This window comes from Colletotrichum orchidophilum, assembly GCF_001831195.1.
Source record: "Colletotrichum orchidophilum strain IMI 309357 chromosome Unknown Scaffold_29.1, whole genome shotgun sequence".
NCBI lineage: Eukaryota > Fungi > Ascomycota > Sordariomycetes > Glomerellales > Glomerellaceae > Colletotrichum > Colletotrichum orchidophilum.
In genome coordinates, this window is record NW_019172985.1 from 107,418 (window position 1) to 128,135 (window position 20,718).

Consider the following 20,718-nt stretch of genomic DNA (forward strand, 5'->3'; position numbering starts at 1 on the left):
CCGAAACCCTACTCTACGCAATCACATCTTCGCGTTGAGCAGAGTTATCCGTCTGCAGGCTGCAACACAAAATTTGGTATAGCAATGGAATAATACATTTGCATTTGAATACTGGTGGTCCGCTCGATCTTACGTCATAATGTCATGAATGGCCAGTCCTGCTACTGTAGGTAGCGCAGTTCGCTTAGCTGAGATCGAACCCGGCTCCGGAAGAAACCGCATAAAGCAGCTTCTTTCTGAGAGTCTCTCGATCCTTGTAGCGCGGCAACTTGAGCAAGTTGACGCATGTGCTGGTGCTTGGCAGTCTTTCCTGATCCTCTCCTCCATCTCTGATACTAAACCGCGGACTCAGCTGTGAGAAGCCCAGCAAAGGTGCCCGTGGCGTGCTTGTCACGTACTTGAGCACGTCTCGCCGCTCCCGATCAGAGAAGTTGGCCATGACTTTCCAGAACAACTGCACGGTGGTGTGCTCTAGTCCATCGTCCCCAACCTCGTATAGGCCTGAGTAGACCGTATTCTGACGCAGATCTTCAATATCGATTTCGGAGCTGTCGCCGCCCACGAGACGTTGCAACTCGTTCTGGTTGAACATCGAAAGCCACGCAGGCGCGATGATCGAGCGAAGACCTCGGAGGAACGCGGCCGTTTGCAGCGCCGGTTGGGCGACAAGACGGTGACGGGCAACGTAGGATATGTAGAGGAGGCGGTTGTCGTTGGTAACGGTAACGTTTTCGCCATTGGGGATCAGATTTCGAGTGACAGTGCGCACAGGTTCCCCTGGCAAAGACACCAGATCATTAAGCGTGAAGTCCAATGCCCAATCCACAACGTCTCCGTTGTGGTTTTTGAGGCGCAGCATGCCCTGGTACAACTCCTCATCCAGGTCCCTTAGGTCGTTCACGTTGCCCCGGTAGCTGTTGTCACCAGTCTGACCCGAGATCCATTTCAAGAGGAAGAAGCCAGCAAATGCAATGTCGACCAAGATTCCTTCGTACATACACTTGCCTACGATCCGACCGAGGAACTCGAACTGGCGCAGTAGACCCTGTACTTGATCTTGCCATTCGGCTGTGCGTTCTGGAACTTGGGCTCGTTTCAATACCTGTCTGAGCTCGTCCATCGCAGTCGGGTTGGGATATAAAAGCCCCTTGCTGTTGGCTGTGAAAAGCGAAATACCATTCCTTGGCCCGAACGCTTCTGTCGTCACGCTTGTAAGGAACTCTTTGGTGACTCCACCACCGTCGATACCAGCTTCGACCGTATCAAATTGGTCGACAAATTGGATTTGTATGGGTTCTTTGAGGCCTTCGCCTAGCTCGTAGAATTGTTCAAAGGCGTCTTGAAACACTTGACCTCTTCTGATCTTGCCATGATGTCGCCCAGCCGGACCACGGCCGGGAGAGCGTAGGGGATTATGCAGCATCGTCATTCTCCACTGATCAGCATCCATGCCCTCCCTCCGTTTGTGCTTGTCAAGATAGACGAATTGACGGAAGATCTGGACACGGGTATCAAATGGAATGACGAATGGCATGTGCCTCAGAATCTCCAGCTTTGGTCCTATCACGGCAAGCAGACGATCCCTCTGTGCTTTCCGTTGTTGAGCCCGGAGCTTCTCAATTTGTGCGTGGCGTGATACTCGTTGCCCGGCTATGGTGTGAATAATACTGCTGTGCAGCCCACCCATATTCGCATCTTCATCAACCTGGCCGTCTTCGTCGTCACTAGAGTCAGAGACTTCGTTCTGTCGCTCTTGTTCGGCGACAACAGCACTGACAAACCCTTCCATGTCGAATTTTGATGTCATGAGCCAGTGGTCTCGGGGTAAGAACGGCCGTCGAGAATCTCGTTCGTACAAAAGTCGTAATGCTGTGGTGACGATACTGCGCAGGCTGTCGAGGTCAAGCCTTGTATCAGCCGCATTGGCTCTTGGACCTTGGCTTCGGGCCTCCTTTGAACTCCTAGAGGTACTACCACCACTTCCAAAGTAAGACTCAAGTTGGGTCATCGAGATCGGCTCCGAGTGTTGGATGCCCTGTAGAATGTCCGCGGCATTGTAATGTAGCGTGAAGGCCAGGTGCTTGAGCACAATGGTCAAGTTCTTCACCTCGTCTAGAGAAAGTCCGCATGCTCGCAGACGAGAAGTCGGCCCCTCGGCTTTGATTATGTCAGGGGAGATGCCACTGAAGAAGTCTTCGTCGTCGCTCAAGCGTAGAATGAAGATGTAAAGTTCAAGGAATAGAAGGACCAGTCGCCATTCCTGCTCATGCGAGTCACTGGACTTTGATGACTTTGACAAGTAGTCTCGTAAAAGGCCTTGCACCGACGTCGAGTTTTGCAAAATCTGCTTGTAGATGCTCGTCTGGCTCATTGCCTGCCAAAGAAACTGGATTGTCGGCAAGCTTTCGAGGCCCAAACTGACGTCTCCTAAGAAAAGGCGCATGCGAATGTCATCACCCTGACTTGGGAAACACCGTAGGAGAGTCAGGATGTACCCGGACAGCAAGCTTGCGCTTTGGAACTCGTGACTGGAGGACTGAGAGCCAAAATTACTAGATGATGTGAGCGAATTTCTGAGGGTAGAAGAGGGGTTCACCAACATAGTGAGCTCAGCCAAAAGCGCCGAAATACCATCTCTGTTGACCAAGGACGTGAGCTGATTGGTGATGTATGGAGGTAGGGAGCGGATCAAAGACTCATCCGGGCTGCTGGGGTCCATGTTCATCGAGGCCGGGTCAGCTACTCGAACAGAAAGCCTCAAGCTGATTTCCGTGGCCAAGCTCGAAAGTTGTATATGTAATGCATCTAGGTGCCTAAGCCCCTGGCTTTTCGGGCCGATCTTTTGATGTAAACCAATGAAATGTGCAAGAAGCCAAAGTCGACCTTCCCGGTCAACACCCCTTATCCGTCCATTATTATAGATCTTGATGATGGCTGACGCGAGACGGTCGGATTCGAGGTTCTCGGAGATGACTTGCGAGTACTCCTCAATGAGATAAAGATCGTGGCGAGTCAAGAAAGACAGAGCAAATGCCTCGTAAGCAGCCAACAAATAATCGTCAGCATATGAAGCTCGGAGCGACACAAAGACAGCTCTTGAAGTCGACTCCAAAGCTGCCGCATCCGTTTCTTGTACTCCGCAAATTTCTGCTAGGGCTGTGTAATACTGTCGGAGTGATGTCGAGAGCGCATCGGGGGCAACACTTATTATGTGCGTAAGGAGGCTGAGGAAGAGCCGGGTCTCGCTGCTTTGACTGCTTTGAGTACCGTTGTTAGTTGGCATCGAGTGTCGTTGTGTGAGAGACACCAACCTTTTCTTTGTCTGTTCGCCTAAAGCCTCCACAAGTATCCGAACAAGACGTGCAAGTCTGGGTGCAGGAAGTTGGCCGGGAGCAAGGCACTCGAGGTTGGTCGTACTAAGCTCTCTCGAGAAAAGTACCAGGCGGCTAACGTCGTCGGGTCGGGTCTGAAAGGTTGTCAATAGCAGTGGCAAGGCCGTCGACAGTCTCTGCTGTGTACCCAGGTCTGACGTGCTCGAGTACAGAGCATCGAAGGCGTCACGGCGGGAATCTCGAAGTCGCCTCCGGACCCTATGGCCCCTCCATGTTTTCTGGATCTTTTCGGATGCCCTCAATCTATCTCGATCCTGTTGTCTTTGTGCCCGTTCGGCTTGGGCGTTGGAGACGGTCTTGGAGGCTCCTGAGCCTGCGACAGGCGTCCATGATGTTGCGGCAAAGGGATTGAGGTTCTGGCCGCTGAGGTTCACATTCCGGGGGCGTCGGGAGTTGCCTGTGAAGGTGGGAAACATGTTTCTTCGGAGAAACGATGCCTAATGAGAGAAGTGAAGATGGCAAGCATGTACCATGTAAAGCAGAAATGGCAGACCAACGAAGTGTAAGTGGCAGCGAGGGCGAGGATGTCGCGAACGCGGTTGACTTCCAGAAGCTTCAGCACGTTCGGACGGGGTGTATGTAATCGAACTGTCACTGGAGGAGTGTTCACGGGCTTGGGCACCGGCTGGTGGGGGTCTGGACTCTAGAGATGAGGTAAGCTGGAGCTGGCCCCGGCGTCAAGTTGTAGAAGGTTCCGATGTGACGCGAGCAGGGCAGGCACGAGCTTACAGACCCTGTGGGGACAGCAAGGAACGTGAGGTACCTTGCCTAAGGTAGGTAGTTGCTCGAAGGAACCTGGAACGGATAAGAGGATGGGGGCAGTTGCGTCAAAGTGCCACCCCCTGGCACCGTGGCACCCTAGTGACTGGCATCCGGGGAGGAGCACACAAACCGACGTTGACCTAATTGTTGCTATTTGGTCATATTGATGGCGAGTTTTGATGACATGTCTGATATAAGGCAAACCCCGATGAGAATCAGTAACCACAAAGGTAAAGCAGGCTTGTACTCAGTGGCCTCGTTATACGGGCGTCGCAGAGACCAAAAGTCTATGTTCATTGTGGCATGCTTTCAAGACACGGCTGACTCGGATTGCCGTCTCTTTACTCGCGCAAATGTCGGTGAGGATGGATGCCAGGTGAACCCATATGAGGAAGGCAGCCTGATGTAGAGAGCCTGAAGATTCGTGCGACAAGCATTGAAGGTATTCGTTTCTTTCTCAGGAGAAGCTGCGCGATGTGGTTGCAGACTAACGAAATCACGACGATTCCACCTGCCTCTATGCGCGTAGTTGCCTCTTTGCGGAGTACGCAGATACACACTGGCGTCAAAAGCAATCGTCTGGGCTGTGATAACCGTCTGTTCTCTTAATCAGGACACCAAGCTTGGGCCGGGAGGAGATGGACCGCGACTAATAGACTTGGGCTATATACAGCAGAAAGCCGGCGCGCGCATATTCATAGATGCTTACCAGCAAAAGGGCGAGGGGCGGAGTGCCTCGTCAAGCTGTCTCGCGTGTCTTGAGTTTCTTAGTTGATTCTTGGGGTCTCTCAGTTTTGGGTCGTCAGATTATGTCTAAGGCGGCAGCTAACGATTTGATGGAAGTACCGGCCTGCTTCGGGGGCATTTGTGGCACGGACAGGCGCATTTTGGTACCGGAATTGCAGCCACGGCCCTTGGTCTGAAATCGCCCTTGCTTTTTGGAAATGAGCAATGTCCCTGACGTTGTCTTGTCGCACACCGAAGTCCGCAGTGCAGAGCCAGCCAGGCATGTCTATCTCATCGTTTTTGTCTGCCGTGACTGGTTGGTTGCAAGGCAAGGTGGCATGTCGCATTATGCCTGGACCTGTTTGTTTCTGCCAAATTCAGATGCCTGGAGATCAACAATCTTCTTTTTGTTTGTATTTTTTGTCACAGGGTACGCTGTTGAATTGGAAATGGTCGCATGAATTTTCTGACGTTTCTCCACTAAACCAGCTACCTCAACGTTTGTACTTGAGGCGGCGCTGGCCCGGCATTCCTATCTGTTATCGGTGACCTGTCACTGCAGATTGCGATAGTGTCCGCTTGACCAGGACTTGGGAACCATGTACCCACTTTGCTAGCACATGCCCTGCTCCTGGCGCGGGCTGACCCCTCCCCTCGACAAAATCTGGAAGGCGAGGAGGGACACTCACAGCCTACAGCAGCCCAAAATCGAGTGGTGGGAAGGCACCACCCTCCACTGCATGTAGGCAGATCCAGTAAAAAAAAAAATCATCCCGCGAAAGCCACATTCATTGAAAAATCTCTCCTCTCTCCTTCTTTTCTCCTCCTACCAACCACACAAACCCTATCAACAACCCCCTTCACATCTAAAGAGGGTCTGGCAAGGAGTACGTCTTCGTACTTGTTCTCTGTCTCGCTCACTTTTTTCATCAGAAAAAAACTTCAAAAAAAAACTTGAAAATCCCCCATCAAAAATTCCCAACTTCCATATCGGAATTCCCCTCCTCCTCAATCGCGAGAAAGTCCCAGAGGAATCGTTCACCGAGCCTCTATTTCTTGCTTTTACCTCCGCACCTGTCTGTCAATCTTGCAACAAGTGCCCTTCGTGTGTGTCGGTCAAACGTCACACATCGCCATAACCTCATTCGACAATACAAGGCTTGCCTTCTCCTCTTCCCACTCTTATCCCCCCGACCATTCCGACTCGGTCCCGTCGAACGACCGATCGTCAGACTTCTTGACTTGGTATGTGCTTTCTCCCCTCACATCGCCTCCCCTCTCTCAGCCTGCACTTCGACCGACTTGTGCGGCTCGCAACTTCCTACCCCGCCTTCATGGTCGCAGCTCATCTCAATCGGCGTCTAACATGTGCTTGCTGTTGCAGTATCCTTTCCCCTAGTCAATTCTACTACCGATACAATGGCTACCGCTACCAACAACGGCGCTGTCGACCAGCTCGCCAACGATTTGGGCAACGCTTCCCTCAACGGCGCTGACTCCAAGGCTGCCCCCGCCATCAACACCAATGTTGAGTCTGGCGCTCAGGGCGAGAATGCCGACGCCTCAGCCCCGACCCCCAGCTCCGCTGCACCTCACCCCCAGGCCTCCGCCTCCCTCTACGTCGGCGAGCTCGACCCTTCCGTCACCGAGGCTATGCTTTTCGAGCTGTTCTCTCAGATTGGTTCTGTCGCTTCCATTCGTGTCTGCCGTGATGCGGTTACGCGCCGCTCTCTCGGCTACGCCTACGTGAACTACAACACTACCTCCGATGGCGAGAAGGCTCTCGAGGAGCTCAACTACACCCTGATCAAGGGCCGTCCCTGCCGCATCATGTGGTCGCAGCGTGACCCCGCTCTGCGTAAGACTGGTCAGGGCAACGTCTTCATCAAGAACCTCGACGTCGCCATTGACAACAAGGCTCTCCACGACACTTTTGCTGCTTTCGGCAACATCCTGAGCTGCAAGGTTGCCCAGGACGAGAACGGCAACTCCAAGGGCTACGGTTTCGTTCACTACGAGACCGATGAGGCTGCCTCTCAGGCTATCAAGCACGTTAACGGCATGCTTTTGAACGAGAAGAAGGTTTACGTTGGCCACCACATTCCCAAGAAGGACCGCCAGAGCAAGTTTGAGGAGATGAAGGCCAACTTCACCAACATCTACGTCAAGAACATCGCCACCGAAGTCACCGATGACGAGTTCCGTGAGCTCTTTGCCGCCTTTGGCGATGTCACCTCTTCCTCGCTCGCCCGCGACCAGGAGGGCAAGAGCCGCGGCTTTGGTTTTGTCAACTTCACTACTCATGAGGCTGCTTCCAAGGCTGTCGACGACCTCAACGGCAAGGACTTCAAGGGACAGGACTTGTACGTTGGCAGAGCGCAGAAGAAGCACGAGCGCGAGGAGGAGCTGCGCAAGTCCTACGAAGCTGCTCGCATGGAGAAGGCCAACAAGTACCAGGGTGTCAACCTTTACATCAAGAACCTCGACGATGAGGTTGACGACGAGAAGTTGCGCCAGCTGTTTGCCGACTTTGGCCCCATCACTTCTGCCAAGGTGATGCGCGACAACGCCACCGACTCTGGCAACGAGGATGAGGATTCCTCTGAGGAGACGGACAAGGAGAACCAGAAAGAGGAGGTCAAGGCCGAGGAGAAGGAAGAGGCTGAGAAGACCGAGGAGAAGGAGGATGCCGAGAAGAAGACCGAGAAGAAGTCGGACAAGAAGCCCCACGGTAAGAGCAAGGGCTTTGGCTTCGTCTGCTTCAGCAACCCCGACGATGCCACCAAGGCCGTCGCCGAGATGAACCAGCGCATGGTCAACGGCAAGCCTCTGTACGTCGCTCTTGCTCAGCGCAAGGATGTTCGCAAGAGCCAGCTTGAGGCTAGTATCCAGGCTCGCAACCAACTCCGCATGCAGCAAGCTGCCGCAGCCGCCGGTATGCCCCAGCAGTACATGCAACCCCCCGTCTTCTACGCCGCGGGTCAGCAGCCCGTCTTCCCCCAGGGTGGTCGCGGCATGCCCTTCCCCCAGGGCGGCATGGCCATGCCTCCCGTTCAGGGCGGCCGTCCGGGCCAGTTTCCCGGAGGATACCCCCAGCAGGGCGGACGTGGTGGTCTTCCCCAGCAGATGCCCCCTGTCTACGGCATGCCTGGCCAGTTCCCCCCCGGAGGTGCCTACCCCCAGCCTGGTAACCCGCAGTTCCTTGCTGCCATCCAGCAGGTGCAGCAGGCTACCATGGGCGGCGGTCGCGGCGGCCCCCAGGGTGGCCGTGGTCCCGTTCCCCAGGGAATGCCTATTCCCGGCCCTGGTATGCCCGGCTTCCCTCCCAACGCTCGCCAGAGTGGTAACCAGCCCGGCGCCGGCCGCGGTGGTGCCAACCCCAATGCTCCCCGTAACGCTCCCTTCCCCCAGGGTGGCCGTGGAGCTCCCGCCCAGGAACTCAACAGCGGCAGCCTTATCCAGCAGCAGCTTGCTGCCGCCGGTGGTAACCCCGGTCAGCAGAAGCAGATTCTTGGCGAGGTCATCTTCCCCAAGATCCAGGCTATCCAGCCCGAGCTTGCTGGAAAGATCACCGGTATGCTTCTCGAGATGGACAACACTGAGCTTGTTAACCTGTAAGTTGAAACACCCGAACTATCTACTGCTTTTTCACTAACCTTCTGCAGCATCGAGGAGGAGTCCGCTCTCAAGGCCAAGGTCGACGAGGCTCTCGGCGTCTACGAAGAGTACATCAAGGCCCAGGGTGGCGAGGAGGGCGAGAAGAAGGCAGAGGAGACCAAGGCTTAAGCCATCTTCTCCACATTCACGCAACGTCATGAGCATGATTTCCTTATGTCATCATACCCCTTGTTATCGGGCATCCTTTCTACGACCAGTGAGCATTCAACGACAACGCTCATGAGGTCATTGCTCAACACGGATTGGGAAAAGTTATTTGGAATGAGGCGGCATAATCGACTGCATTTTTTACGCCAGAGGGATCTCCACGACATGCTTTGCTACGAAGGCAGCTCTTTGCAGGACCTGTCGTCAAATCCTCTCAAGGTCTGCATGTATGGATAGATTTCTTTACTGCCTTCGTCGGCAGAGAGACTGGCGGTTCACCCTTACCACAGGCGGCCCCTGTTTCTCTTATCTGCCAGGAAGGCTCGGTGGGATGCGTCGTTTGCCACCCAGTATGGTTTTCCAGGAAGGCGTTTTACGGTTGTATGTTTGAGTCGCACGAGCTGCCTGGCTTCGCTCGCTTGCGATGGCACCAATACCCCACACAGAACGGTACTCGTTCCTTCAGGCAAACAGGCAGATAGTGGTTTTGAGGAGGTAAGAAAGTATCTCCTAATAGAAAGTTCATAAACAAATGGCGTCCCTTTGCTGCCGATAAGTGATGTTGTGCATTGCCGTTGCCCTGATTGTCTCCATCTCCAAGCCCGGGTGTGTTTACAGTTAGGGATGATGATGTTCCTTGAAATCGATCAATCAATCACATGATCTGATCCTATCTGACGGTTGTTTCTAGATGCCGTGTCATTTAGCTCTCACTCTGCCCCTTATTGCGGTACAATCTGTACTGGCTTTCTCTAGCCTTTCTTTTGTGATTTAGGAAGGCAACTGCGAATGTGTTTTGAAAACTGGACTGTGATGTAGTGAACAGGTCTGAGTCAATTACAGACGACAATGTTTAAAGTCCCCTTCGTTCTGGAGGGATCGAATCAAGTAGTCAAACTTGAGGCGACGCTCAATTCGGCTTGCCAGGTTCCATGAGAAAAAGAAGCGCTGGAAAGTATGATTTTTTTACAAACTTCTTACAGGGCCTTGGGTTACCATTTTGATGCTCATGACAGCCATGATGGGATCAAGACATCAAGCATCTTCAACGACTAATGGAAGAGCACAGTGCTATGGCAACTTTGGGGGTATGAAAAGCCTTGAGGTACATAAAGTAACCCTTGGCGGACTCAGTATCACATCTTCCTTCACGCGAAAGGATATAAGGAAACACGTAGATCTCAACAACACATCGATATTGGGTTCAACACAGGCAGCTGCGCTGTTGGCAAGACCTTTCTCCTAATATTCGCAGGCATCTGCTTTTACTTATGGCCTTGGATACGGGCTTCGAGATTCAAGTTGGCTTGCTTAGCTAGTGTGAGGGCATGAAGGTTCTGTCAACAAAGTTGATGGCCAAGATGGATCTGCCTGACCAGGTCGACGAGAGCAGTATGCTTTCAGGGGAGGTGCTAGTGAGTTTTATTCATCCTCACCTGGCCATTATTGAATCGCCAACGCCTAATGAATGTTACTAGTGATCAGACGTGTAATGTGACTGTCCAGCCGGTCAGATAGCTCCTATAATAGAGAGAGGTCTAAAAGATTGCCAGTCTGATTTCTAGCCACTGTTCTTCGTTAATTCAAGCGATCTCTGGGGAACCCAACATACAAATATGTTCAGCTTTCCGAGGTTAGGTTGCACCACCTGCAGAATCTCTCCCCACAACGGTAGACGAATCGTGGCGAGCCTTTGAACATCCCTTGGCTATTATATCAGAAGGCATGGAATCGCTTGATATCAAGCCTGTTCCCTGTTCGTGGTGACTAAATCGTCGAATCAGAAGTTGATCGAATGCTGCTCATCTAGACGACGTGTGTGTGGGATATTGACTCTCTTTACATCTGTAGAACTCGACGCAATGGTTCACAAGCAGCGCACTACGTTTCGAGCAATCAACAATCTCCCATACTTATGGACCTTATAGAATCCATTTATAGTTATTACGTCAACATTTGATGGCCTGACATGCAATGATATGTAGTTTTCGTGAGAGCCGTCAGCATTAGTACCCGTTACGGCGAATGGAGTCGGTCAAGTGGGGGGCCGCATCTCACGCATGGAGCTCTGGACCACTTGGTCAAATTGCGCGCTCCGCAACAGCAACCACCGAGCGAGGCCTAGTCCTCGAAGCTCCCCTTGGTGTAGTTGGTTCATCACGTTCGACTGTAATGGTTACATTGTCATCGAAAGGTCTCTAGTTCGATTCTGGAAGGGGAGAACCATTCATTTTGTTGTTTTTTGTCGCTTTGTAGCTGGTAATGAAGCTGTATTGGCGTTGAGATGGCGGTGAGAGCGAAACAAATTTTGCGGCAAGGTATGCGTGGGTAGGTGGGTATTTTGTGGCAGTGCCCTTATCAGTTATGTCAGGAACGGATTAGGTGGCGGGCAGTGATTGCTTGTAATGGTCAGTAGCGGTGTAGGAATCCAGGTTGATAGGCCGATTTTAAGGGATAAAAAGTAGCTGAAAGGAAGGTAACATCAGATAACCCAGTGAATAACGTCCAGGGTTCTCTACGAAGATAATAGACCAGAGGAGAAAGGGATGATATTTCTGGCTGGTTGTGAGTTGGGGTGGTCGCAAAGGCAAGTTCCGTTCAGGAACGGGACGACTAGGAGATGGGATGAAAGTTCACAATACGTAAAGATACTTGCTTGGGTATGTTGATGAGGCGGAGATGGAGTTACGACCGACGAGCCGCGGCCTGCTGTAGAGAACTGCTATGCGGCCAGGAATAGCGCGTAGCTTACATGCGAATAAACGAGTAGTGGGTATGAGATTATTGTAAGCAACTGGGCGCCAGCGCCACCATGAAGAGATGACATACATTGAGGCAACTTAAGAGACGCTCATTACTTCACTTCGAACGTCACGATAGGAAACCGTTCCACATTTGCCAAAAAAAAATAGTGATTTCGCCCGGACTTGAACCGGAGACCTTCAGTGTGTTAGACTGACGTGATAACCAACTACACCACGAAACCTATCTGATTACTTTTGGAGGTTGCGAAACAGCTTGAGTAGCAGCGAGCGGCTGCGGCACTGCTTCAGAGAGGCTGTGTCAGGAATCGTCAACGCCCAGAAGAGCCAGAAGTTGAAGCACTTCATTAGGCTTGGTTAATATGGCAGAGCCAAGATTCCAGTCCTGACGTCTGATAGCTATTAAAGTTTTCAGAACATTGGCTATCTATGACCGTTTCGGCTCCGGCCCAGATCCAGCCGCAATTACAACCTTCACAATCCCATTCTCAAACTATATCTCAGGCACCTCCCAAGTCGTAGGCCTGAGACGCGTATCCTCCCCTCGCCTCAAAATTATGGAAAACAAAAATCACCATGTGTGCATACCTCGTGTACGGATACCTTCCAGGTGAACAAATGTCCCCCACCAAAGGAAAATTTTCAAATTTCACTACGGAGTATCGCGGGCACGTTCCAGCTTTTCACGTTTGGCCCCGCCAAGCCCGAATCTCAAGTGTATAAAAGGCCGTCTTCCCAGCGCCGTTTTTAGAATCTTTTTCTTCTTCTTTTTTCTTCATGTCGACAATACTTCAGAGAATCATTTCTATAGTATTCGACCTACTCTTGGTTCCCTAAAGGAGCTACAGATCCCACCCTGGTTGATGATGGATATCCTCGATTCCTTAGAGTGATGAACTCTGGTTGTTCTCGTACCCTCCGTAAGGAAGGCGGTATTAACCACCTTTGTGGGGTTGACTGTATAGAGAACGGTGATGATCTCGTCCCCTGCTGCGGTCTTGCCTTTCGGCGCGTGGTTGGGGTGGGCATCGATGGACGTCTGACAGGCTTTTTGTTTTTTCATTGCGGGCTGGAGCTGGACTCTGGTCGTAAAGAAGAATCTCGCCTTCTTTTTGGTACGGACACCGTCGAAGATACCTCGCGCTATTGACCCACCTTGGAATGCGTTTGGGTGATTTTCGCACGCATCAGATTCGTCTTCTCGTGTCTTGACTTGTAGGAGATGGTCTCGCAGCGCGATCCTTTCCTTGGCACCAGGTCGAGCGTCGAGACAGGACAATATCTTCGACGACATGGCGGTTATTGGAACACTGAGCCTCACTCCAATCTCCCAGTGCATCAAATCTGAACATTCGAAGACATCATAGACCATCGTATTTCATACGCCTAAAATCCAGAACCATTCTGTTGATATACAACCAGGCCCAATGCTCTAACTAAAATACAAGTTTCATCAAATCTTGAAAACCCACCACCATTTACTCGGCCACCCAGACAGCGCTCATGCCCATGCCGGTACCGATACACATGGACGTATTACCAATCTTCTTGCCCGTCCGCTTGAGCTCGTACAGCAGTGTCGAGATCTGTCTCGCGCCGGTGCAGCCCAAGGGGTGACCGAAAGCGATGGCGCCGCCCTTGGGGTTGACCTTCTCAAAGGGAATACCGAGCTGCTCGGCGCTCCACAGGCACTGCGAGGCGAACGCCTCGTTGATCTCGTAAATGTCCACGTCTTCGGTGGCGATGCCCGCCTTTGCGTTGGCGACGGGGATGGCCTTGGCCGGGCCCTGGCCCATGAGCAGCGGCGGCAGGCCGACGATGGCGGCGGAGACGAACTTGCCGAGGATGGGCTGACCGAGACGCTCGGCGGTCGAGCGCTTCATGAAGAGCACGGCGGCGGCGCCGTCGGACACCTGGGAGGCGTTACCGGCGTGAATACCGCCGTCCTTGGCAAAGGCGGGCTTGATCTTGGCCAGGGACTCGGCCGTGACGCCGGCGCGGATGCCGTCGTCCTTGTCGACGACGATCTCCTTGGTCTCGCCCGACTTGGGGTCCTCCCACTTGACCTTGAGGGGAGTGATCTCCTGGTCGAAGAGACCCTCCTGCTGAGCCTTGGTGGCCTTGGCATAAGAGGAGGCGGCGAAAGCGTCCTGCTTGACGCGGGGGATGCCGAGATCCTGGGCCATGTTCTCAGACAGGACACCCATAGGGACCTTGCAGTTTGCGGCCTCGGGTGTGTTTTCGAGGAGCTCAGAGAACTCGGAGACGGCTGCGGGACTGTAGCGAGATAAGGTCAGTCAGTGGAACCATGGTAATGTTGCATGAAGGGGGGACATACCCGTATTGCGTTGACATGCTCTCAACGCCGGCGCCGATGCCAACCTCAATCATGCCAGTCTTGATCGCGTTGATGATGTCCACGGAGGCCTGCAGACCCGAAGAGCACTGGCGGTTGAGGGTGCGCACGGCAGTGGTTTGGGGGAAACCGGCGACGATGGCAGCGGCACGCATCTCAGTGGCACCACCGCCGGGGGCCAGGACGGTGCCGACGGCGATATCCTCTACGAGAGCGGGGTCGATCTTGGAGCGGTCGAGGAGGGCCTTGAGGGTACCGGCTATCAGGTCGGCGGCCTGAGTGTCCTTGAAACCACCCTTGCCACCCTTGGTGAAGGGAGTTCGGAGGGCTGCGGTGACGACGACCTGCGAGGAGAAGTGGTTAGGCGAACAAGTTCGGTGACACCTGGAGGAGCGAGCGGAAACCTACATCGTCAGCGTTCTTCTGGAGGATCTTGTCCTTGCCTCCAGCGGAGAACTGGCCGCCAAGCTGAGTCAATCTCTCGAGGGCTGTTTGAACAACGCAGTTAGTAGAGAAGCGAGATCACCGCCGCGGAGTGCTGCTACTTACCACCCATTGTGATAGACGTGAAGCTTCAAGTACGAAATATGAATATGGAGATGGATTAAACAGGTGGAAAAAAATTACTTGAGCCGAGAGATGTAGGTGGGCAAAGTATATCTGTGCAAAGTGTGCAGAGGAACTGCGACGGGCAACATGTACGTCTGTCTCGGATCTCAGATAGGACAATGAGCCTCGGATGTTGAGAAAACGGGTCTCTGACAAAGGCTCAGGGTACGGAGTAGCGCCGTGGGCGATGCTGGCTGATGTCAGCCAGTCTGCCAAAAGACTGACCGAGGCATTCCAGCGATCACACCGCATTGGTTGCCAAACTCCGGGGCCCGATCTAACCCTGCCTGAGGTACGGAAAGGTATCCGTATCTCACCTAGCAGCGATTTTCACATGCTCGCTTCCCCCGCTGGGAGCGGTAGCAGGTGCTGTTTCTGGCTGTTGGTGCGCTGCGATACAACCTTGGTCCCCACGTTCCCGCCTCCCCCGTACTTTTCTTCTTCTTCTGGTGCAGTACGGAGTACCTTAGCAGCTGCTGCTCTAGGACCGACTTTGCGGGGGAACTGGACAGCCGCCAGCCATTAGGTTGGCAGTCCCGCCGTGGCCCCCTCTCTCAGTAGGTGGTTTGTGTCACAAGCACTCTGCGGCGTCCAGGTGATCACTGTCGTCCATGTTTTCCCTCCCATTCTCTACCTGAAGCGTCACGGGACCTGCTTTGCCTCTGGCGGCTTACCTACGAGGCTGGTGAGCTTGATGGTCCTTGTGCTTTGTCCATTAGGTGGAACATGTGCTGACTTGGCTCGGCTTGAACGTCAGCCCTTTCCCATGTGAAGATGCACCGCGAGTCAATCCAACCATCTACGGCGCAAACCAATGGGATGGCACGCATTTACGGATTCGACCACATGCAAACCCCGACCTTGATTTAGCCGTGCTCCGTCGACGAACTCCAAATGACTCGAAGTATATCGTGACTTTATAGATTCATCATAATACAAGGTCATCCTTCTACAAATCCGTCTCTGCCTGTCTCTATGTATGCCTGCTCTCTACAACTTGGCCGCCGGCTTAATCAATGCCAGCCTCTCCTTCAGCGCTGCCTCGGCCTCCTTCTCTATTCTTGGAACCAAATCCTTGACCGACGGGATGTCGTGAATCAAACCAATGACCTGTCCGGCCGTCCAAACCTATTGCATAACGTCAGCATGGGTTCTCTATCCAGTTGAAAATCGCAACACCGAGGAACACCCTTGGAAACACCCTTGGAGCCGGGAGAGGAAATAGGAAATACTCACGCCATAGTCCGGATCGCCCGTGACAAAAACCTCCTTGCCCCTCTTTCCGCTTACGAGCGGCGCAATCTCGGAAAACTGCCCAGACGTGCTCTGCTCCTCAATCTTGATCGCCTCCTCGGTGACCTTGTTCTTGTACAGCCGCGTCGTGTTCCTCCACCGCCTCAGCAACAGCGCCGTGTCCGTCTCCTGCGCCTTGACAATCTCCTCCTTGATCTTGTGGTGGATCGGCGCCTCCAGCGTGCACATGAACCGCGTGCCCATGTTAACGCCGCACGCGCCCAAGCACAGCGCCGCTGCGAGGCCCTCCCCGTCTGCGAACCCGCCACTCGCGATGAAGGGCACCTTGAGCGATTGCCGCGCCCGCGAGAGGAGGATGAAGTTTGTGATGTCCGACTCGCCAACGTGACCGGCGCATTCAAAGCCGTCAATGCTGAGGAAGTCGACGCCGAGCTTGACGGCGCTCTGCGCGTGGCGGATCGTGGTGCACTTGTGTAAGATAGTGACGCCCGCGGCCTTGAGCTGCTTGATGACGGGGCCCGGCGAGTTTCCCGCCGTCTCGACGATCTTGACTTTCTCGTCAATGACGACCTGAGCATAGGCGGCGTAATCTGGCGGGACGAGAGCCGGGAGGAGGGTGATGTTGACGGCAAAGGGGCGGGTCGTGAGCGTCTTGCAGCGCTGGATCTCCTTGCGCAGCTCTTCTGGGGTAGGGAAGATGAGGGCGGTGATGATGCCCAGCGCGCCGGCGTTGGAGACGGCCGAAGCGAGGTCGGCTGTGCCAACGTGCTGCATGCCGCCCTGGACAATGGGCACTGTGAGGCGGACGAGAGCGTGTCAGCGGTGAGCTGTCCTCTGCGACTGGGTGTTTTACCCGGGAAAAGGGGTGTGTGTGATGCGCGGCATAGTCACGCCTGCGGATATGATGTGTCGTGCATCTCTTCGCAGCCCTGTTCTCTTACGTACCTTTGATACCCAACCGCCGGGTCAGCTCAGTATCGAAGGGCATGTTGGGCAACCGGAACGCGTTCTCTCTCTATTCGATTCGATTTCAGACTGAACTGTTGTGTCACGCAAAGAACAGGTTCAGAGACGACGGCGAGGCGGCAGGGAAAAGAGACAACAGTGATCGAAAAGTGCTGGGAGGTCTAGATGGTGTAGAATGCAGGCTTTACACAATAAAAAGGGACAGAGCAGTGATTCTGACGGCAGTCTAGCTGACTCGGTCCGGCCGGTGAAAGGACGACACTGCTCAGCCCCCGATCGGTACCTCGAGACAGTGGAGACGTACCGAGGTAACTCGGCCTCCACCAAACTTCTCCCCCGCGTTTCCAGGCCATTTTTCGACTAAAGCGAACATGGGGAAGACCGCTGCGGCACTTCCTGTCCTCTCACATGGCCAGCCGCCGTCACCTTTCCGTCCACGGGGCTATTTCCGTATCCAGAAGGCTTCATCCCAGGCGCCGGCCAGTCTGGCTTTCTTCGCATTCTGACAGAGAACGCAGCACATAACTTCCCCATCCTCGACTTATTCAGTCATCCGGGAGGGTCGCACAGCAACTCTTCGCAGCCACCTGGCCAGATAGACGTACAGGCATAGCGCAGACACCATCTCGGTCTCTCTGGCTTCAGGCTTCAGGCTTCAGCCCTCCACGGCGCCCCCTGGCGTGTCATTTCTGACGTTGTGCTCCCATTCAAATTGGATCTCATCGGTCGGTTTCAAGGCTTCCGAGGGCTCGCATACCCAACCCCGAGTTCCTCGATCCCTTACTGCCCTTTGGCCAGCACGCAGACACCACCTACAGTCAATTGGATGTCTGTGGCCGATGTCGATAACGCCCCATCTCTCTCCCATCTGGCGGCTCTTTGAGGCTTCGGTGCCACGACGCCTAGGTAGGCTACGTGATGTGGATCCGACCTAGAGGAACGTCATCAGGCATTCGATAATGGCCTTCCACAACACGTTTTAATCACAGGAACGTTGTCCGACGTGGAGTACATGATGCAGGACAAGAAGCCCATGGCCGATGGCGGGTTGGACAACTGCTTGCCCTGAGTAGCAAGCCCAAGTGCAACCCTCGATGCAGCTGTATGCGGTCCGACATGTCCGTCGTACACGGAAGGCCTGCCACAGCGGAAGCGGAGATTATTTAACAGGATAGCCTCGGGTTGCCATCCGTTTGTCGACGGAACGACCAGCCACACATCAACCTTTCCCGGCTGGCAAACAATGCCAAGGACTATCGAGCTTAAAAACACACAATCTCATTAGCTCAAATCGTTCCTAGATAGGGTCGTTTCGTTTCGTTTCCACTGCACAGCTAGGAATGAGCCATGCTGCGGGTCTTGCTCGGCAGGGAAAGACTGTTCCTGTCTGATGCTGCGCTGTCGGGACTTCTCATTACCTTTCCCGCTGCATGCCGTCCTTCTTATTCTCAGGGCTCAGGTATCGTCTTGCCGACGAATCATTGTCAACGCTCGTCGTCGTCCGCTCGCTTAGTGCCGAATTATGTGACCAGAGGCCTCGATGAGGCATCCCTAGATCGGAAACATGGAGTTTCTTCATGACACGACTTCCCGACGCTTTCTGCTTGAACTTGGATGACCAACAGTTCAAGATGGCTCTGGCCAGTCCCATCTACCATTGGCCCAAACTTAATCTTTCCCCTGAAAGAGGTTGCTCATCCGAGCCGCCAGGCTTATTGCGCTGGATGACCACGTCGTATTCAAACTTTTGACGTGCAGATATCGGCCTGAACTACCTTGAACGATTCGAGACTCAAGGGCAGACCCTATTCTTGCTCTTGTGCTCCCTAGCCATGCGAGGGCGATCACTGACGAGGCCTTGCTTTCATGCGGCCATCCTAGCGGGCGATGACATGTGTGTAAGAGCAAGGAGACGATCCACGTGGACTCAAATGAGGGCCGATGGAGACGACCATCCGCCGCCAAATAGATGATGTGGCAAACACGGCCAAGGAATATGTTCTCCAGGGATTGACACGTAGGTCTACTACGAGGAAGTCTGCGCTTCGCGCAGCAATTTTGCTGCGAAACAATGTGACATCCTCCTTCCGTATGCCTTTTTCGAACTTTGATGATACATGGGCGGGAGACGTACATTTGACGCCGCCCCCCTGCATCCAAAACGGTTTAGCTGCCGGTGCTGCGTTGGCTGCGCCTCGCAGGGCAGCGAAGGATTGGGACGCAACCGAATGCTCCCGATAGATTGACTGATGCAGCCAGTTTGGGCCGTCGACCGAGTTGCACCATCTGTGAGGATTTCGTTTGGCAGCAACATGCTACCAGCCTCGACCATCGGTTGGTAATCGGTATTTGACTGGAGATGGAGTTGGCAAACAAGTCGGGAAGGCTCGGGTATGCGGACTCCACCGAGACTCGCAGAGCCGTTCATTTCTTGGTGTCATTGGAAAGGCTGGCCCCTTGCCATGCGAGGACAAGTCCCCTTGGGTCGCAATGCTGCACGTAGGTGGTGAGCAGGTGCGGGAGGCGGATGGGAAGAGCCGTTAGAAAAAAGAAATATCGCAGTAACCCTGGTTGGTGGTAGAAGAAGCTTCCTATAATTCCTACGAAGCGGTGGTGTTTGAACTGCACCACAGATTATGTCAGACGCGGCGAGCAAACTGGCTTGACGCACCTCTCTTGCGGGCTGCGACAAACACCCAGGTTGGCGGGACCAAATGGAGTCAAGAACGAGGGCTCGATTGGGGCTGACGGATTCTTGCTGACCGCTCATCATTGATTTCTAACCATGGGGAAGGACGGGAGCTATGGCGCTAGTACCGGTCAAGACGCACCCGGAGACTTGCCATAGCTTCGGCAAGGGATGATGTACCAGAGCTGGAGCAGAGATCAGTAGGTGTTATCGTCGTCAGATGGCTAGTCTCCAATCTCCAATGGACTTACACGGATGAGGCTCCCCTCCCTCCCGCACAGCGTCCATGCGCCGATACTGAAGCGACGTTCGGTCTCAGACGGGCTCGATAGGTTCACATCAGAGCGTTCATTGGAGAGAAAGAGAGAGGGAGAGGCAGACGCAGAGACAGAGGGAGAGGAAGAGGGAGGGGCGTGGCCAAAAAGGAGGCAGAAAGGGCTGCGGTAGGTCCGGGGGACGTTGGAACTGGTCCCGACGGGTTGGTCAAGGAAACAATTCAACTGGATGGACCCTGGTTTCGCCCGCACACCCTGCAAGTCGCGTCTGCACGCTGTCGAGCGCCGGAGCCCCTGGTCCTATTCCTGGTCCCGGTCACGGTCCCGCCAAGGGTGAACGCCGATCCACGGACAAACATTGGGGCGGTACCGATCTGCTTATCAGTTTGGAGCATTCTGGAGCATTCTGGAGCACGATGGAATGTTCGTCCGCCGTCGAATGTTTGCTGAGAAGTTTCCTCGTCAAGAGTTGACGGTGACACATGCGGAGGGAAACATAGTGAACAAAGTCCGAAGAGTTGCGCAGACAGTGGTGGATGTGAGGTCGCATTTAAGTGCAAGGCGGTGACGAAGCTGAGGTGTGAAGAAAAGGATTTTTTGTTGATTTTGAGTTCGAGGACGGGGGGTTGCGACCGGGACAGGGCAAGAAACTTGTGCCAGAGGAAGGAACCCTGGACCCTGCCATGGCTCCTGCGGCCTGCCCGATGTTCACCCAAGTCTTCCGGTACCTACGGTACCACTGGTGGCCTGGGGCTATCTCCTGAGGCCCGGGAGAGGAAGAAAACCTTGAAGTTCGTGGCTTGGTGATTCAATGAATACGATGCTCGCTGTTCGCTGCTCGCTCCCAACTCTTTTCTTCTTCATCCTTCTTCCTCCCCTTGCTGTGAAGGTTTCTGCGGATAGAATCCCAGCGCACAGTCGCTGCAAGCCGGAGCCAACCTCGCCTCTCGGCTGCCCAGATCTTCTCTGTCTGTTCCGCGCGCTCCCCTCCCCAAAGTCGTTCGGTCGTATCCTGGCGGGCACATGGAGCACCAGATGCTCCGTCATTCTTCTGTAATGACGGCCTCATTCTGTCAAAGGACCTGACCTACGAAGTACACGC

General features: G+C 53.9%; 5 protein-coding genes across 5 annotated transcripts; 1 reads left to right on the top strand and 4 right to left on the bottom strand.

The window, feature by feature from the left end:
• Nucleotides 1-184: 184 nt before the first annotated feature.
• CORC01_04416 (HECT-domain-containing protein) lies at nucleotides 185-3,808 on the bottom strand (the record flags this gene model as incomplete). Its single annotated transcript, XM_022616063.1, has 2 exons — nucleotides 185-3,254; nucleotides 3,312-3,808. The coding sequence occupies 2 exons, from the start codon at nucleotides 3,806-3,808 to the stop codon at nucleotides 185-187; spliced, it is 3,567 nt and encodes a 1,188-aa protein (XP_022477371.1).
• A 2,491-nt stretch (nucleotides 3,809-6,299) lies between these two features.
• Nucleotides 6,300-8,666, top strand: CORC01_04417 (4 family polyadenylate binding protein; the record flags this gene model as incomplete). Its single annotated transcript, XM_022616064.1, has 2 exons — nucleotides 6,300-8,494; nucleotides 8,546-8,666. The coding sequence occupies 2 exons, from the start codon at nucleotides 6,300-6,302 to the stop codon at nucleotides 8,664-8,666; spliced, it is 2,316 nt and encodes a 771-aa protein (XP_022477372.1).
• Nucleotides 8,667-12,286: 3,620 nt separating this feature from the next.
• CORC01_04418 (uncharacterized protein) lies at nucleotides 12,287-12,496 on the bottom strand (the record flags this gene model as incomplete). Its single annotated transcript, XM_022616065.1, has 1 exon — nucleotides 12,287-12,496. One exon carries the CDS (start codon nucleotides 12,494-12,496, stop codon nucleotides 12,287-12,289), a length of 210 nt encoding a protein of 69 aa, XP_022477373.1.
• A 449-nt stretch (nucleotides 12,497-12,945) lies between these two features.
• CORC01_04419 (acetyl-CoA acetyltransferase) lies at nucleotides 12,946-14,379 on the bottom strand (the record flags this gene model as incomplete). The annotated part of the gene is made up of 4 exons (XM_022616066.1): nucleotides 12,946-13,744; nucleotides 13,806-14,167; nucleotides 14,232-14,311; nucleotides 14,373-14,379. 4 exons carry the CDS (start codon nucleotides 14,377-14,379, stop codon nucleotides 12,946-12,948), a joined length of 1,248 nt encoding a protein of 415 aa, XP_022477374.1.
• A 1,043-nt stretch (nucleotides 14,380-15,422) lies between these two features.
• CORC01_04420 (2-nitropropane dioxygenase) lies at nucleotides 15,423-16,674 on the bottom strand (the record flags this gene model as incomplete). Its single annotated transcript, XM_022616067.1, has 3 exons — nucleotides 15,423-15,560; nucleotides 15,669-16,480; nucleotides 16,632-16,674. 3 exons carry the CDS (start codon nucleotides 16,672-16,674, stop codon nucleotides 15,423-15,425), a joined length of 993 nt encoding a protein of 330 aa, XP_022477375.1.
• Between the last annotated feature and the right edge of the window lie 4,044 nt (nucleotides 16,675-20,718).